The sequence below is a fragment of the Triturus cristatus genome, chromosome 4_1 (assembly GCF_964204655.1).
Source record: "Triturus cristatus chromosome 4_1, aTriCri1.1, whole genome shotgun sequence".
Taxonomy (NCBI): domain Eukaryota; kingdom Metazoa; phylum Chordata; class Amphibia; order Caudata; family Salamandridae; genus Triturus; species Triturus cristatus.
In genome coordinates this window covers 1,109,478,426-1,109,497,662 of record NC_140585.1, presented here as the reverse complement: position 1 = coordinate 1,109,497,662, position 19,237 = coordinate 1,109,478,426, and the positions used below count along the sequence as shown (strand labels likewise).

The window sequence follows — 19,237 nt, the reverse complement described above, 5'->3', positions numbered from 1 at the left end:
GCTGCAACCTCTCGAGGCATTTAAGTCCGAATAATATTGTCGGAATTGCTCCGCCACTTGGGCATCCATCAGCAGAGAGTCCCCGGATTGTGCTCTGATTTCTGGGATCGCCGAGGTGTGTCTGCGCTGCCTGAGGAGCTGCGCAAGGACCACCCCCGGTCGCTCTCCTTCACCATAAGTACGAGCAGTGGCATACTTCCCGAGATGTGTATTTCCGCATCAGCCTCTGCATGGTATTCCTGTAGAGTCTGCGTCAATGCTAGGCTAAGCGTATCATTCAGGCCAGCTAGCAAGGAGCCTTACAACTCCTTCGGCTTACGTTCCAGATCCACCAGTCTGTTACGAATCGATTTAAGGACTCCAGCATGCTTAGATATTGCCACCCCCTGAATATATACCTTAAAAGCCTCCCATATAGTTTGAAAGGAATCGACTGATCCCACATTAGTCTAAAAAAAGTCTCGATTGCAGTAGCCCTATCTTCCTTAAAAACGGCATCCGTTCGGGAATAGGGTGGAAAGCGCTACTTGAAGGGGGAATAGGGTGGAAAGCGCCATTTGAAGGGGGAATGCGCATCTTGGGAGAAGCGAGCACCAAGAGAAGGGGTGAATGATCACAGTAGGAGCGTGGTAGGATCGAGCAAGACTGAATGTGTGGCAATAGTTGTCTGGTAGTGAACCAGTAGTCCATTCTAGTGTGGACATTATAATACGCAGACTAATGCGTGTACCCTCCTTGGCCCGCATGCCTAGAGCACCAAATAATGCACATGCCCAACCTGATCAGTGAAGTCTCCACGACTTTAGCCAAAGCAGACACACGCCTGTCCGGGCCGTCCAACCTATCCAAAGCAGGGTTCCTAACAAAGTTGAAATCCCCTCCCCACAAGAGCTGCCCAGGTGTATGAAGGAGAGTGAGGTCAGGCAATCTACTATAAAAGTCCGTATTATCGTAATTAGGCCCATAAATATTTAGTAAAAGCAGATCCATTACCTTACCGCAACATTTAGTGAGCACACACCGACCCTCCCTATCCGTCTCCAAGGGCGACAGACGGAACGCCTTCTTAGGGTTCGCCTACATCGGGACCGCTCTAGCATGTGTGGTGAAGCCGTCCGCGTGCATGTTGCCCAGGAGCCCTTTAGTGCGCAAGATGGGGCTATCTAGTGGGAGGTGTGTCTCCTGTAAGCACTGCGACCGAGTCTGGGCAGTCACCACTACGTGTCTCAGCTCTATCCGTCATGAGGGAGTATCCAGCTCGAGTGCCACAACCCCAGTCTCTTTGGGCCTACACATCCATGGCACCACACTTCGTAAGTTGTCACAACAGAGAAAATTACATATGCCCATCTCAATTCATTCCCACCCACGCCAGGTCTACCCCAACCGAGCCTGTGCAATCCAAACCCCCACAATGTTCCTTTTTTTCAAAAAGCATCAACATCAAACATCCATGTGTGTCTCAAACCCCGCTCGCCCCCTGCCCCCGTCAGACCTGCCCCAACTTGGCCGCGGCACAACCCCTCAAACCAATAGAACATCCCCGCCCCGAAAACAAAGAACACACCCCACTGTGATTCACGCGAGGGTGGATGTTGCTCGACAGACAAGCAGAAGTATTTGGTTTATGTGAGGCTGCACTCCGAACACCATCAAATGTAAAGTATGCAACTGCACTTATGTATGTATCTCCAGATCCCAGTAACAACCCCAAGAACATTTCAGTAAATGTGTCCGCAACACTAAGATATGCTGTTGGACTTGGCCCTTCTGGCAGGTTCACCCCTGAACTTTTTGCTTTTATTGGTGACTTGGTGATAGTGCTTTTTGGTTTCTGCGCACTTTCCCTGTGTCCCAGGGTAAAGTGCGTGCGCCCTCTGAGTGCATGTGGTGAGATAGGCCTGCCCTCCCATAGGAATGCATGGGGAATGTATGGGTCCCTAGTAGTTCCTGATGCGTGGGGTGTGCTGGCCCGAGTTTGGTATGTGCGGACTCGTGTGATCGAATGCTTCGCAATGATGTATGATGCGTGATTATGTCATGTTCGGAAGTGCCACCTCTAGGAGTTGGCATATTAGTGTAAAGTGTGTCTGGCGTGTGATTGGCTGGAGCTGGCTGGTGAGCCTGGCTCCAGGAGTCTGGTTGGGTCTGCCCCAGTGGTGAGTGTGAGATTAGCATGCGGATGGCTGGGGAGGAGTGTACCTTGGACCTGAATAGGGCAGGGCTTTCCCCACACAATGCTGGCTCCACCCCCTGTGGTGCGACTGACGACCCTAGCCCTGCCAGTGAATAGAGTGAGGGGCTGAGCACATCAAGGGTGCTCCCCAACCAGCTGCGACTGGTTTTCCCCCTCACCCTGAACCAAGAACAAAGGGTTTTACTGTATAAAAATGGGGCTGTGTCCCCACAGAGACTGTTCTCTTCCAGGATCCTGAGGGGGGCTGCTGCTGCTGGAGGCCAGGAGGAACCGCCACTTTGGACTGCCTTCCTGGCTGGAGGGCCCAGTGAGCTGGCCCCTGGCCCAGCCTTGCCCCCTGCCCACCTTCCTAAGAACTTTGCTGGACTTGGTTGGGATCCTCCTTTAAGCGCTGGGAGCGCTTTATTTTCCCCCCTAAAGTGCCTGGAGGCGCTTTTCATTCACTTATAGCGCTAGGAGCGCTTTAATTGTGGCCCGCAGCGCGGCGCTGCACTTATTAGCGCGGGAACCCCGACGTAGGGATTCCCTGCTATTTTGCAATATTTCGAGCGGGTGCCCACCCCGCATTGTTGCGCTTGTTGGCGGGTGCCCACCCCACTTATTGAATATTCCTACGGCGGGTGCCCACGCCGCCGTATATCGTGTGGATATTGGTTTTATCATCACGAGGGAGCCCACCCCTCTTACGGCAGGAGAAATCACCGCTGCAGCCCGGTCCGGGCTCAATCAGGAAGTCAGGCAATTTCTCGTAGGACGGGGGCCGGGCCTCGGCCGGAAACGGAAGTCCAGGCGGGAGCCCACCCCGCACTGGACGGCACCCTGAAGGAGAGTGAGAGCGGACGGGAGCCTACCCCGCGCTCCCGCACCGAGTAAGAACCGGCGGCCACTGCCAGAGGAAGCGCCGTGACTGCCCCCAGCTCCGTCGAGAGGAGGACCGGGAGCACCGCCCCCCCCCCCCCCCCACCCCCCCGCCTCCGTGTGTTTCCTGCCCGTGAGCCGGTGAGTGCGGCTCAGCTTGGGTGGCTGGGGGTGTGGTGAGGCACGTCGTCCGGTGCCGTCCCCGTATTGAAGTCGAGCACTGCGGGCGCAGTGCTCATTCATCCCTCCCGCTGCCCCGCCTGACAGTGGGCAGCGGCAACGTTTGGGGGACAGAGGTGCTAACAGCGCGAGTTGCGCCAACGGTTGGGGCCATTGTGTTTCAGAGTGCAGAGGGACTCCAACGTTAGGGGCATAGTTGTATTTGAGCGCTCCTGCGCTCCTATGCTACGGGGGCATCTCTCCCTGTCTAGAGCCTAGAGGGCTCCAATCCATTACGGGGGCATATTTGTTTGAAAGCGCGAGGTCGCTCCCAAGTTGGGGACAGTGTTGCTTAGAGTCCCGAGGGACTCCAACGTCTGGGAGCACTTTTCTTTGCGATCAGAGCGGCCCCGGAAGGCAGCGGGCCGCTCCAACATTTTGGGCACATCCTTTTTCTCGAGCCCACAAGGCTCCAAGGGGGCATAGTAGTTTCAGAGCCCAGAGAGGCTCCAGCGTATGCCACATTCGATGTACAGGCACAGTGGTGCCGAAGTTCAGTTCCACAGCTGCCCAGCACTTCGTGGGCAGCTGCAACGTGTAGGCTGTGCTCAGTTGCTCCTGGGCGCTTGGTGTTTTGCCTAGACTGCGGGCGCAGTCTTGCCCTGACTCTGCTGGACAGGGCGTCCTAGCCCCGACAAGGCCAGTTGGCCTAGGGACTGCCACAGGTAGTGGCTAATGTTAGTTTTGTGCTACTGTTCCTAACCTGCACCTCTGAATGTGTGTTTATGCGTCATGTGCCTTGTTTTACACCGCTGAATGTATTTTATGCATCATGTGTTTTCCTTCCCTACACCTCTGAATGTGTTGCGATGCATCATGTGTAATGTGCGTTTACCCCTACAGGTATTGTGATACTTAGGTGGTTGTTTTCTCCTAGTACAGGTGGTGCTAGTGAGGTTCTGGTTCCCTGCGCGATATTCTACTAAGGTGGTTAGGGTTGCGTAGGTGGTACTTACCTGTTACCAGTAGTTACTGGTTGTGTGCTACATTTTCTATTTAGTGCTACAGTGATTGTATGTGCTATGTTCTAAAGTATTATTCCTACAAAGTGTTATTTCTACAAAACGTGCTATTTCTAAAAGTGCTAATTCCTGACAGTGGTCCATGTGGCCTTGTCCCCTGTACATATCCCTTGTAAACTCTGCCCGTGCCTGTTGGCACATTGTAAAGTGTGTGTTTTTATCTAATGTGTTTTGGTAATACAAAGGCTATTTTTATATAAATACCTTGTGTGGAGTTTCCTTTGTGGTGGGCCTTGGGTGTTGTTGCTGGGTGCGCGCGCAAACGCTTTACACATCGCCTCAGAGATAAGCCTGACTGCTCGTGCCAAGCTACCAAGGGGGTGAGCAGGGGTTATCTTTGGTGTGTAACTTCCTTGCCCTGACTAGAGTGGTGGTTTCTGCCTGACTTTGGCGCAAGCCTTAGCCAGCCAGAAATCCCATTTCTAACATATGCCATGTCAAAAATTCCACCAGGGCAGCCTCAGCGGTTCAGGGCTGTCTCCTCCGTAATGCAGACGTTGCGTCTGAGCTGAGTGCTATCTCCACTCCTCCCCACAGCCGCATCCCCTCCTCCCCAGCAAAAGGCTCCTCAAGAGGAGAGATCAAGGAACCACAGCCCTACACCCAGGACTCCTACTACAGCACTCCCTCCTGCCAAGCAGTGTCCAGATCATACTTATCGCACAATGGCACCAAAGAGCGGTTGTCCTGTTTCTCCATCGGTCCTCCTCCTGCCGCCTCCTCAAGCAGGTGCTTCTCAGGACGTCTCTCCTTTGGCCAGTCTTTCAGCGCATTCTGTAGGGCCCTCGGGTCCGTGAAGATGTGGGATCGACCCTGCCTGTTAACTCAAAGTTTTGCTTGATAGAGCATAGTGTAGTCCACCCCCAAATCCCAAAGCTGCCTTTTCATTGGTGCGAATTGACGACGTGCTTCTTGGACCCGGACCGTGAAGTCTGAGAACAGAGAGATTGTGGACCTCCTCAAATCGTAGTGGTTGTTTCTCATGTGCCAGTTACAGCGCAACATCCCGGTCACGATAATTAAGTAACTTTGCAATGATCGGCCTAGGAGCCGCTCCCGGAGGTGGACTCTGGCGTAGAGCGCGGTGCGCTCTCTCCACCACAAACATATTGGAGAATGAGTCCTCACCAAGCAGGGTTTTCAGGAGCCTTTCTGTAAAGTATTCCATATTGCCCGTCTGGGTAGTTTCCAGGAGACCCGTGATTTGAAGGTTACAGTGCCTAGAATGTGCTTTCAAGTTCTCTGTTTTGTCCTGTAGAACCTTCAGAACCCTGCCCAGCTGTTTATGTTCAGTGTTCAAGGCAGTCTGTGCTTCCTCCGTTTCCGTTAGCCTGCGCTCCGACATATCGAGCCTCTCAGCGTGCTTATCAAGCCTTTCAGCCATACGGTCCATCCTGTAGGACAGCGCATCCATCTTAGTGCCAAGGGCTGTGATACCCCCCTGTAGATTCTTCTCCATTGCTAGTAGCAGGCTGCGAATGTCCTGGCGTGAGTCTTCAGCAGGTTGGGCCTGCCCTCTGGCGCCGTCATCAGTGGAAGCGTCACTGGACTTAGACCTCTTCTGTTCGAACGACAGTTTTGGTTGCGATCTGTCCACCCTGTCCATCCTGACCTCCAGTGACTATCCATTTGCTCGCAGCCCGCACCTCCGCTCAAGAGCAGCAGCAACACAGAAGCTGCGTCGCCACAGGGAATCTAGTGGTAGTCCTCAAGATGTGGCACAAGGCTCTCTCCCGGCTAAGGGCATCCACTACCAGGACCACATCACATGCACCCCTCGAAGAATGCACAGTCTCCCCTCACCGGGCTCATATAGTACAATGTGGCATGGTGACACCTACTGCGATCTCCGTTGTGGGTACCTCTGTATCACGGATCATAAAGAAGATTATCCTCGCTTTCCCAGCCCAGGCAATATCTTCGCCCCGTGGGGGGGACGAGGGGGGGACGCGGCAGCGCCCCGATGCTCCAGCCAAGTCCAGTTTCAGCATCAACAGGGGCTCAAGAGTCAGTAGGCAGCACTTTCAGGCCCTGCATCTGGCTCGTATCTACCAGTCAGCATGAATCTCTCCTGGCTGTCCGCATAGTGCCAACGAAGCGGCCCACAGGGGGCCCGGCGAACATCCACCGAGCAGGCCCCCTACCTCTCCAGTAGCAGGGAGCAGGCCCGCCAACGCGCTGATCTCAAAATGGCGGCCACCGTCTAGTCGATCCTCCAGGGGCTCACAAGGCCCCGCTACGCGATGGGAGCAAAGGCTCCGCTGGTGGCGCGTGTCCAACAGCGCCCCCATTTATCTGGGAATCCAGGCAGGGCAGCTTAATCTCAGGGAACCCCAAGCCTCGGGCTGCCCACCTGCAGTCACCGATCCTCTCCACAGGACAAGCCCCGCTCACCAACTCCATCCACTGCGTAGCTCTGCAGCCAGGGGGAGCGCCGATCCTCGGGAGCACAGCAGCGTCAGGCGTCCACCAGCATTCCGGGTCCCAACAGGGCCATGTGTCATCAGGGTCCGTGCGCCTCTGCCGCGGCAGCACCACCGGGAGCACGCCGGCCCTTGCTCAAACTCGACCTCGGGGATCAAGGCCTGTCCGGCCCAGCAATGTCGGGGACCCCAACTCCTCCCAGGGAACAGCTCAAGAGTCGGATTTTCACCCAGCCATGGTCGCAGGTTGTCAGAGGCTGAGGATCGTCTCTGCGTGCTTCGTGAGGTGCTCAGTTGCCGGAGAATTGCTGAATCAGTAGACTGTGTTGCGGAGCTCTCAGCTCAAGCGGCCATCTTGGTTGCGAGCAAGCTCTCCCCACCAACTACCATAATACTTCCCTACCTAATTTTGTACAGCCTGTATCTAGCTAATGGGTGTAAGTGTTTATAAAACATAAGTTCTCCAAATGCATTATGGGTATGTAAAGGTTTTGAACACGTTAGAAATCTTTGTATCGAAGAATAAATGTATGCATATGACAGTTGACGACTTGTGTTGAGTATGTTCCACACACCTTTTTTGGTTCTGCAGAAAAAGATTCCAACAGGGCAACGATTTTACATAGATACTGAGTGTTTTTAAGCAGCCTAGAGTTTTTTAACTGAATCGTAGTAGCATGTCACTTCCGACATAACATAGAAGACTGTGTTCACCAGGTACTAACCCATGTATATGTGCTTGATTTAGCTTCATAGATGGACTATCTCTAAAGTTTTCCCCACAGTATGAAGGCTGCACATAGTACGATCTTTAGCATTATTACGCCTTGGGATATTTAATGACTAGTATCTCTTTAGACAAGTATTGCGTACAGTGAACACTCTTCTTAATATAGTTTTCATTATTACTCTGGTGTATTTCTCATGAAAGTTTCAATATCTGCAAACAGTGTGGTACAGAGTAAACTCTCTCCATAGAGTAAACTTTGTTTACAGTACCCACTTTTCAACTTCTATCCACTTTATTGCTCACTGTAAGTTCGGTGATTGTGAAGGGTTTGATACAGATAAAGGCAGTCTGTTGTAGTGCATTAGTTATTAAACAGAAGTTGAGTTTCGGGAGGAACTTCGTTTTCCTCTAAACAGTTGTATACAGATTGAATGTACCTTAAAAGGGGAATGGGCAGCGGGGACACCATCCAGTGAGGTTTGGGTACCCGGGGCCAAAAACGGTTTAGGAAGGGGGGGGCCACGCATGCATGTGGCCGACCATCCATGCTGATTTTGCCCCCAGGGACCCCATTTCACAGCTGATATTGATAAGGGGAGGGTCATGGCCTTATAAATTGGAAAAGGGGCACATGGCCCCCCTCCCAGGCTGATTTCAGCCCCGGTGCCCCCATCCTCTGGGGCCCAGCCATTAAAATAAATGGGGAGGGGGCATGCGGCCCCTTTCCCCGGCTGATTTAGGCTCCGGGGGCCTGGCCAGATAAGTAATGGAGAGGTGGTCCGTGTTGCCCCCCTACAGTAAAACTGACTGTTTAAAAAAAAATAATAATAATGTTGCTGTGCTTCCTACAGCCGTCCACAACCTTTAAAAAAATGTCAGTGTTTTTAAAAAAAAAAAGTCATACAGGGCATTATGGGGTGGTCCACAGTTGAAGCAGTGAATGTGAAATAAGTGGCTATTACGCTTATTTCACACGCACTGTTTTTTTGTCGGGGTGGGGGACATGCGCCTCACTGCTTGAACCTCAAAATGGCTCCAGGAAGTGTTGTGGTGCAAAGAAAAGTTTCTCCTGTTGAGCGGAAGCAAAGAAATGTAGCCTGCTCCTGCCACTTTCTGGATAGGTGCACACAGGGGCGTCTGAGGCTCCCCGTGGCCCCAAGGGTTGCTATTGCTGTGGCTCTCCCGGGTGGAACTGGGGCACTCACATGAACTCTTAAGTTGCCTCGGCACCTCACAATGGCTTGGGAGGGGGGCATACGCCCCCCTCTCATAAATATAACTTTAAAGTCTGCCCTTAAAAAAAGAAAAATGTACTTTTACTGTAGATCCTCTGCAAATGTGCCGTAAAAAATTAAAAAACAAAATTGTGTTAGATGTCCCTCAAGACCTCCTCCCAGCAGGCCTAGGAGGGCAGGGTATCCATCCATCCATCCATCCATATATTCACACTCTTTCTCTCTCTCTCTCTTTTTAGGACTCAGTCCCGAGTTCTAAAATGGCTGCTACCACATCTTTGCACTGCTTATACCCTCAAATGTTGCATCACTCATTGCATGGTCAAAGACTGTGCATGACAGTGGGGCAAGTTGTAGTTACTTTAAAGCACAATTTATAGTTACTTGAGATAACTGTAACTGGTGAATTTCAGTGTTTATTTTAAATTTTACTTTAAAATGTTATCTTGTCACTGACATTCTCTCCTACAACTAGAACGTCCCTTTAACCTTTGGTTGTGTCAGTGAAATAAATGTACATATTTATTGAAAACCTGCTTCAAATTCTTAAAGAAAGTGCACTCTCCAAAGTGGTGTTCTGCCAATTAAGTGTATTCTATCAATCTCAGAACGTGTGGCATCCGCAAACCTAACCTGTTTCAGCAGAAACCTCCTTGATTGACATAAAACGTGGCCAGGGGGTAATGAAAATAAATGAGGGCACAATGGCTACAGCTAGTGTGGAAATGTGGCAGTCATTTTATAACAGACTGTAAAATCTTCTTCAATGTCAACAAAGTAAGTGTTGTAAGATACTAAGTACTATGAACGAGCAACCGATATAAAACCTTTCAAAATATCATATAGTCGGTTTTTGTCATGCCTTCCACCCAACAGAATTGTGCAGAGCATGTATGTGAACATAACATAACCGGGCTTTGCATCAGGATTGGAGAGTGAGAGCACCCAATCCACTAGTGGCAACCCCTGCATGCTTTTTCAATAGCACAGCGAGCCCCAATGGGCAGCATATCTCCCAAAAATTAGAATCGGTTGATTCTTGCACTCGAGTCTGCAAGCATTACGTATGCATAGTGGTCAAAAAATCATTTATAAGGGAACAAGTTGGATACAGGCATGTTTGACCCCGCATAATAATCCCAATATCAATTGTAAATGAAATAACAAAACAATACATGGCATTAACCATATGAGTGGAATATTCACATTAAATTAGATTTCCCAAGCACCTTAGGAATGCATTTCAACCAGTACCAAACATCAATATGTGTACTTTGGAATAGGTCATAACTTTGATTAAGCACAAGTGGGTATCATTGAAAATTGTAATAATCATTGGCTTAGTAGATTGATGCCACTCAGATTCACCGTACTTCAGGTAGCACTGTGTGAAAAAAGAATTAAACCATTTTATAATCTATATACAATGAAAGCAGTGTTTCTTTAAGGGATGCAAAGGGTAAACAACACTTGTAATTACAAATATTTCTGTTGTGTGCAACCTGCCACAAATGCACCTTCGGTTCTTAGCTTTTAGGGAGACCATTGGGAGCCTAAGTATCAGGTTCCAAGATGTATCCTGATTCTGAACGCCTTACAGACAATGCTCTGTTGCCACTTCTCTTAGTTGAAAGTGTTCTGTCAGTCACATAGAATTAAAAACTCAGTAAAATGTTGTGTCACCGGATAGATATATATTTTTACTAAAATGACATTGGGGCGCAGATTGTGTGAAAGCAGACTACATAGAGAGAGCAAAGTAGAGTGCTGGGGAGAGTAAATGGGTGAAACAGACCAGCGTGCAGGAGAGACGCACACAGTCTGGAAAGCAATTGGTTGGAAGTACACGAGGATGAGCGCCACGTGAAGGGAGCGGTGTGAAGCACATGGAGGTTGGAGAGCAACACTGGGTGCAGTGGGACAGAAGTACATGAGTGTGAAAGCACAAGTACCCCCATGGAGTCCTTAACCCAAAAGAAAAAAACTGAGCCTGAAAAGCAAGTATAAAGTATAAAGAGGTTATTCTCTTAGGGTGAGACAAACACAAGATTGACAAGTTCGGACATAAATAACAAGCAAGCCAATGAGTGACGGGTAAACCAATCAATTGCAAGCAATGTACAGGGCCTCTAGGGCCCTGTATGTTCTTGGTAAGCCCACAGTATGTCTCGCATCAGACGGTGCATGCACTATCTAGTAGGCAAGACCTAAAAACGGAGATTACAGATAAATCAGGTGAAAAATAATACATTTTAGATATTAAATGATAGGTGCCTCCCATAACTGTGACGTTGCAGTGCTCAGATGAAGTTAGAAGGTGAGCTGAAAAGCTGCAACAAAAATGGAATGGTTTCTGTAAAATGGGCTATGCGGGAGGTTATTGATCACAATTTATAGTTCAACATGCATTCTTTTGTGTTATCCTTTAGAGAAGTTACTTTGCACGTGTTTCCCATGGACTACAGAGGCTTTCTCCCACATCGAGAACCTACTCCGATCAGCCGTGTAAGTATATTGCTTCCTGCATATCTAAAGTGGCAAAAAACATTCCATATGCTCTTTGATGGTACTTATGAATGAAACTTGAAATCAAAGGCACATAAATTTAGTATCGGTACAAGAATGGTTATGCAGAGGTGAAAATTGCAGTGCTAAACCTTCGCTTTAAAGCAAATCATTTATAGACTTGGAGGATGAAACTGGGTGCTTTCAATCGTTCACCGATGTTTACAAACACAGCTTTCATAAAACCCAGCTTGGTTAGACTAGGACAGATCAATGCATGGGCGCTTTCATTAGTCATGTCAAATTGTTTCATTTAATATCAACAGCCTCTTTTTTTTTTTTAATTTTTTTATTTTGCTTGTGACTCAAAAACATATTTGAGTCACAGTTTTTTTAAAATTCCGGTTTAATCATATCCTCAGCCCTATTGTTTTTTTTACCCACAATTGCACTATATCTTTGTTAGAAATAGGGTCTCCAGTAGGCAGTAGTTTGCACCCTGTCAAAGTAGGGTCCCTCACCCTAGTCAGGGTAAGGGAGTCACACAGCTAGGATAACCCCTGCTCACCCCTGTGGTAGCTTGGCAGGAACATTCAGGCTCATCTCAGAGGCAATGTGTAAAGCATTTGTACATACACACACAGTAACAACACTACATAAGGCGTCCACAACAGTTTCGAACAAGCATTTGCAATGCAATAGGTCTCGAAATTGCGAGATTTTGAGCTATTGACATTGTAAATGACAATGCCTTTTATTTGTGTTTTAAAAACCTGCATTAATAAAAGGCATTGTTATTTATAATACCAATAGGTCAAACTTTCTAAATTGCGATTCCTATTGCATTGCAAATGCTTGTTGTTTACAAGCGCCCATGTTCTTTCACTAGGAGGAGTGAGGCACAAGGGACTCAGCAAAGCCAGAAATGGCCCTTGTATTTCTCACCACATGGGACTGTGCCAGCCTAGACACAATGTGCAGAGGGTTGACGAAACTCCAAGGAGGCTGCATATTCTCCTAACCACACGGACCGCACGAGTCCCTTAACTCTCCGTACCCCAACACACACAGTTAGCATTAGTTGTTAGTGTCTTCAGTTTTTAAAAGAAGCATTACTTAAATAGCTGCATTCATTAGCTAGTACTATATTATGCCTATCTTAGTTGTACAATTAGGGTGTCAATCTGTTCCAGCTCTTGGGGTCGTAGACTCTGCAAGAATTCTTCGAATGAGGTCACCATGTAGTTAAGATGCTGCTGGGCGTTTTTACTCTGTCCTCTCGCAAGCAAACTCGTCTAATGTTGTCTGGCGAGGTCTAGCGGTTGCAATTATAATCTAGAGCTCTGCGAAATAAAATAGAGCAGTCCTCACTGGAGTAAATAAATCCAGTGTACCAGAAGCGAAGATACCGATGATGTCTTGGATATCTTTTAGGGCCAGATAAATACTAATACAGACAGAGGGAGAATAGCAGTTGAGATTAAGTTGATAAAGGTGGCAAATTCTGGGAATTTATGTCTCTTCTCGATACATTTAAAAGCAATACTGTATATTGATTCCTTAATGTGTTTTCAGATGCTTGGGTGTCATGAAGAATTCGCAGGTAACGTGTTTTTCCTATCAGGACGGCAGGTGCAATCTTATTCATAGGGCGGGCATTTTCTGAGTTGCACAAAATACAATATTTAGAGAGCTTCGATGAAGACAGTCGATTTCAGTATCTTAATTGCATCCTAATTGTGTACATAGCAGCTAGTGTTTGGCTGCATTTGGTGTCTGAGCTTCTATCAGAAACTCCCTACTCATGCAGCAGCACCGATCACAAGTTTGACTGCATGGCGGCGTAGCGGCACAGTAGCAGATGCCGCAGCAAATGGCCAGATCTGTGTATTCTAGTCTGGCATAATTAACCTTGCGTATTCTCTTGATTGTCCGCTAGGCATACTGGCATTGGATCGAGCTTAGAATGCTAATGAAGTCAATTATGAGATCCACGAAGCAAGGAGGAATGAACCAAAGTGGCCATCTTGGCCCCGCCCACCCCAGTCAAATCTTAAAATGCCAGCAGTGTAAAATCAAGCAATAAGAATAATGTATGGGGTCAGGTTGTTAGATTATCAGTCTGCCCAGTGCTTATCGAAGAGGATTCATATTTAGTTTTGGAAATTTTGGGGAAATAATTGCAAGGGTTTACTCCCGAATACTTGACATATCAATTACATTTTACAAACATACTAACTACACTATGTGTCGGACCAGATCCTATATTGCTCCATACTAATTAAGAGATGCATTTGGAGGAAAATGGTAGCAGTAGCTGGAGTGCTTCGCCTTTCTGATTGTACCTTACCTTAGTGCGTATTCTTTTTAAGCGCATGTTGGAAGGTTATCTCTAGGAACAAATGCGTTTAAAAACTATTTTAAACATTATCACCATTGCAAATACGATGCAGATCGCGTTTCACATTGTAACTCTGTACTTGTGGTTTTTGCACGCGTTTCGATGCTAGATTTTTTTCAGGCATATATGCGCTATATCCATATATGTTAAATAAATTCGAATACTAATTCAAAATACGCTATTGGGGGAAAAACAGAATGCAGAATCAATTTTTACTACGTTGCTGTTAGACTATCAAAACTAGCCACTAGATGGCAGTCTAACCCCACACTAATAGACATCATGAACTAAAAATTAACAAGCGCGCGGTGGGAGCGTGTGAAAGCTACCATCGTTAGAGAGGAGATGCCATGGGCGTGCACATCGCCTGTCCGTGCGCGCACATGGTTTGTCTCCCTTCGCTAGCAAAACCGACAACAATAGTCTCGCCAAGGCGAAGCAGCGCGTGCGCTGCGTTCGCTAGGCGAGACCTAAAAATAGCTAACATCTGAATAAAATAAAACCAGACCAAAACAACAAAAATGCAACATGCTCAAGTCAAAATATCTCTTTTAAAAGATAAAGCACGTTTAGTCTTTAGAAATCAATGGATGCATTGTTTTTAGCACGGAGGACCTTAGGTGTGTCAAAAATCAACGATGGTGTCGGGCACCGGGGAGTTGAGGTGCTGAAAAAGCAAAGCGATGTGTCGGTTCCTTACTACACAAGGGAGGTGATGTGTCGGTTCCTTGCTTCCAGGGGAGGTTATATGTCTGTTCCTTACTGCTAGGCAGGTAAGGCGCTGCGTCGATTTCACAGCCGCCAACCAGGTGCTGCATCGGAGCGGTTGTCACGGATTTTGGTGACACGGTGCTCGGGACTCGTTCTGCAGTGATTTCTCTCACATGCAGCGACAGTGAGCTGCGGCTGGCGGTGAAAGCCATGGTCGATGCGTGGATTGGGAACCACACTTTGGGGCAGGCAGTGGCTATGCGTTGAGAAAACAGGCGCTGGGAGTAGATGGGTGGATTGTCTCTTAAGACACCAGATTACACTTCCAAGGGCCCAGGAACTTGATTTAGCACCACTTGACATGTCAGGGCTCTCCGCAGAAGTGGCCAGGCGGTGGTAGGTGATGTCTTTGATGGCCCTGATACAGGAGGCGAGCACGCACAAGCCCTTGGAGATCCTTGGAAGTGGGATGTCAAAGTCCAGTACTTTACCTCCTAGGACAGATGCAACAAGCAGCAGGCCAGCGCAACAAAGCAATAGGCAGAGTGGCAGTCCCCCCTACAGCATCCAGCTCTTCTTCCTGGCAGAATGTCCTCTTAGTCCAGAAGCGTTCTGAAGTTATGGTGTCACAGCTCTAGTACTTAATCCAGTATCTGACTTTGAAGTAGGAAAACCTCAAAGGAAAGTCTTTGCAGTGCATAAGACCCTGCCTTTCCCTGACCTGGCTCCAGGCACTCTACAGCGTGGTGTGAGGACAGGCACAGCCCTGTTCAGGTGTCAGTGACAACTCCTCACACCACTCTAGTTCAGGAAGGCCCATCACCCTGGTGATGATCCATCAGGATATGCAAGGCATACCTCAGCTCCCTTGGTGTGAATGTCTAGAGTGAATGCACAAGAGCCAAACTGTCATCCAACCCAGACGTGTATTTTACAGGCAGGCAGAGGCACAGAATGGTAAAGTTTGAAAATGCCCTCTTACTAAAAGTGGCATTTTCAAACACTCAGTTTAAAAACCAACTTCACCAAAAGATGTATTTTTAAATTGTGAGTTCAGAGACTCAAATCTCTATCTGCTCCCAATGGAAAATTACTGTATGGACAGCTAGTCCATGTATTAGTGAAAAATGAAAATAACAGCATTTCACTATTAGGACATGTAAAAACACACCAGTACATGTCCTAACCTTTAAAAACACTGCACCCTCCCCATGGGGCTGCTTTGGGCTTACCCTAGGAGTGACTTGCATGTAGTAAAAGGGATGGTTTGCACTTGGTAAGTGAGTGCACTTGCCAGGTCGAAAATGCCAGTTCAAAACAGAACAGGCAGACACTGCAGTGGCAGGTCTGAGATGGTTGTAGGGCTACTCATTCAGGTGTCACAATCTGTGCTGCAGGCCCACTTGTAGCATGTGATTTATAGGCCATGGGCACACCTGTGTACTTTACTAAGGCCTTATTAGTAAGTCAAATATGCCAATCATGGATAAACCAATCACCAATACATTTTAAACATGGAGCACTTGCACTTTAGCACTGGTCAGCGGTGGTAAAGTGCCCAGAATCCTAAACTCAGCAAAAAAGAAATGCAACACACAGTCAAAAACAGGAGGTCAGAAGCAAAAAGACAGGGGAAATCATGCCAAAAGATGCCAGGCCTAATATGCTTGCATTCTATTTTTTCCCCACCTTTTCAGTTTCTTTTTGTGAAAGAATACGGTAGTTCTGACCTGTTTATTAGGAAATGTATAATGAAGAAATAAGCAAAAATAGTCTTGTCACTGTGCAGAGAGACAGCACTTCACCTCATCAAGCAATTGAGCATTTAATGCCACCCCTTCTTCAACTTTACTCAACTTTCATGATTTTTCTTCACATAGATGATTGACATGACCGCAACAGAAACTTTATATAGTGGTACTAACAGGTGCATGGTTTGCTCATGAGAAGAGTGCAAAAAGATATTGATGAACGTGAAGATCTCAGATGATGAGATAACTTAATTGAAACGTTTCGCTTTGATGCTAAGCACTGAAATGAGGCGAGAGAACTCCAACATGTTAATATTACATTGCCATGCAAAATGGCACAGGTAAATAGACATGGCAGTTTTATGTACTGTTTAATAGTTGGAAAATCAGAAAAGTGGGTTCACAACTATTATGCATAGCACACACTTGACATCTCACCGGTCACTCTGGTTATAGTATGTCAGTATTTTTCATTCATACATTTTTTGGGTTCTTGTGCATGTGAACATTCAGTACACCATGGGCATGCGTTACATCTTATGCATTTCATCTAGAAAATATATACATACAACTAATGAGTAATTTTGCTGTTGTACCTCGTGATCACAAACATTGTCTTTTTATAAATTTTTCATGAGCCTTACCTTTTGTCATGAAACACTATAATTATTGTAGGACAGTGGTTATTTGTGGTGGATAAGTGTCTACCTCAAAGGATAAGGCCACCACCTGCTAGATGTCACTCGAATTAAATTAAATAAACCTGTGCTCAATTCCTGGGAACGTGACACAAATCAGTCGGACTTGTATCAAAGGGAATGTGTAAAGTGTTTAAGCGGTAAATACACAGTAGGAAAAAACAAACCAAACACTATAAAATTCACAAACGAAATTCCAAATAAATACCAACATTTTATGAGTAAAATAAGACCAAAACACCAACAATTCAATAAGGTTAAATTGAGATAGGAATATTTAAATGAAAATATCGGTACAAAGCACCAATAATAGTCTGTGGAAACGGTATACTGGGACGGACCTAGGCATGATATAAGGCCGGTCACGGTGGAGTCCTCGCCGGATACACCAAGTGGCTTGGTCCCACTGAAAGTCAGAAAAGTTTGAAAGTCCTAATCCAAAAAGAGATTTTGTAATGTTTTTTTTAAAGAAAAAGTTGCCTCCCCGCATCACAGATCTGAAATTGAGTCTATTGTTGTGGAACTGCCGATCAGATACCTGCCACAGGTTGGTCCCACTAAGGCTCTGGAACTTTTGAAGTTATGGCTTGAAAAAGTCCGCTAACAGAAAAGGATGTTGTCATTTTTTAAGAGATGCTGTAGCCTTCAAGGGGACCAATTTGAAATTCAGTACAGCGCTGTTGGACTTCCGGTTGGGTACTTTTCATTGGAAGTCCTGTTGGCTCTGGAGCCATGAAGCAATGGTTTACAATTTTTTCCAACCTTTGTCCTGAAGCCCAGTCAACCTCTGGAGTACACTTCTCATCCCCCTGGACCTCAGGAGGGGAGCACCTAGAAACTCGCTGTGACCCAGGCACAGGCCATTAGCAAAGTCCAGTCAAAGTTCCAGTTGATTACTGGTCACCTGGGAATTGTAGGGAAAATGCCTCTTGAATCGTTTGTGACCCTTTAGCCACACAGGAGGCCAGCCAACTGACCCTTGGAGTCCATACCCTTGTCCTGGGTACAAGGGGAGCAGGTCCAGTCCCTCAGAGCACCTCCCAGGACACAGACCGCAGGCCCAGTCCTCATCTGTTCTTTAGCATGTCCAGAAAGAGGTCGGAAGGTTGGGTGAGATTCCAGCTTTGTAGATTTCCCCAGCCTCTGGGTGGGGGAAGACTCTTGCCTACTCCCTAACCAAGACTGTAAAAGTTCCTGAGGGCAGCCCTACCCACTTTTTCAGCAGTTCCTGTTTGCCATACTGCAAGCAATCCTATGCTGCCCTTCTCCCTCCAAATCCAAGATTAAAAAAAACCTTCTCCTCTTGTGCAGAGCCAGTGTGCCCGCCCAGGGGTGTGGCCAGGATAATAATCTGTCCCCTCCTCTGTGGTCACTAAGAATTGATTCTGGCGGTAGCTTTCCTCACACTGGGTTCAGTGCAGACTGACTAGGGAAACAAAAGCTGGGGCCTTTCCAGGTATGACCTAAAGTACTTGTGAAGTAAATTAAGTCCCTCGACCCACCACAACTTATCTTCCCATCAGTGGAAGAAAACACTTCCCCACTCTCAGGCATTGTCTCTGCTCTGGGAGCAGTTTTCACACGTAATACAGGAAAAGCACCAACTGGGCAGTTGCTGGTGAGCTAATTCAAATGAGCCTGCATATCGTCAGTCTGGGTAAAGTTACCTTTTTAAAAGTTAAATTTGTCATATATTTAATGGAAATCTGACTTTGCCATTAGATACGATTTTTATTCAATATAAAAGTAGTCTTAGAAGGAAGTCTGTAGCTGGTATAGCAAAAGACACACAATTGATGGACGGAATGCAGAACAAATCAAAACATTCTCCCCCAGTCAAGAGATCTGGGTTAAATCCATCATTCTTTTGCTCACCATGCCACCCCAAGGATGCTTGGTTCCAGTCCAGGGATGACCTGGCTTGGCAGTTCGGGCTGGACTGTTCCCATGAGGCACAGGGTCAAGACTGATTTGCATATGGCTGGGTTCAAACTGGAATGGCATGGTGCGCAAAAAAACGATGGATTTAGGCCCAGATCTCTGTACTGGGGTGAATGTATGACATTGTTCTGCATTCTGTCCATCAACTGTTATTTTTGTATTTGTCACCCCGAGTGGGACGGGTATGCTAAGACGTGAGTCCCGTGCTCTCCATGCCACTGGAATCAAGCTATTCTGGCTGAAGAGGGGGGAAACCCCGAAACCGGTCCTAGGATGCTTGGTTCCAGTCCAGGGAGGACCTGGCTTGGCAGTTCGGGCTGGACTGTTCCCATGAGGCACAGGGTCAAGACTGATTTGCATATGGCTGGGTTCAAACTGGAATGGCACGGTGAGCTAAAAAACGATGGATTTAAGCCCAGATCTCTCTACTGGGGTGAATGTATGACATTGTTCTGCATTCTGTCCATCAAATGTTGTTTTTGCATGTAGCTGGTATAGGTCACAAGTTATTTAGTGTATGATCTATATTTTGTATTGTGTGCCAGA

At 47.3% G+C, this 19,237-nt stretch overlaps 1 protein-coding gene across 1 annotated transcript in view; it reads left to right on the top strand.

The window, feature by feature from the left end:
• The window catches only part of DLD (dihydrolipoamide dehydrogenase), a 273,267-nt gene that overhangs the window by 47,802 nt on the left and 206,228 nt on the right, over positions 1-19,237 (top strand). The window contains exon 2 of the mRNA XM_085654113.1: positions 11,114-11,189. Within this exon, the coding sequence (XP_085510239.1) occupies positions 11,114-11,189 (76 nt within the window). The remainder of the gene's footprint in view (positions 1-11,113; positions 11,190-19,237) is intronic.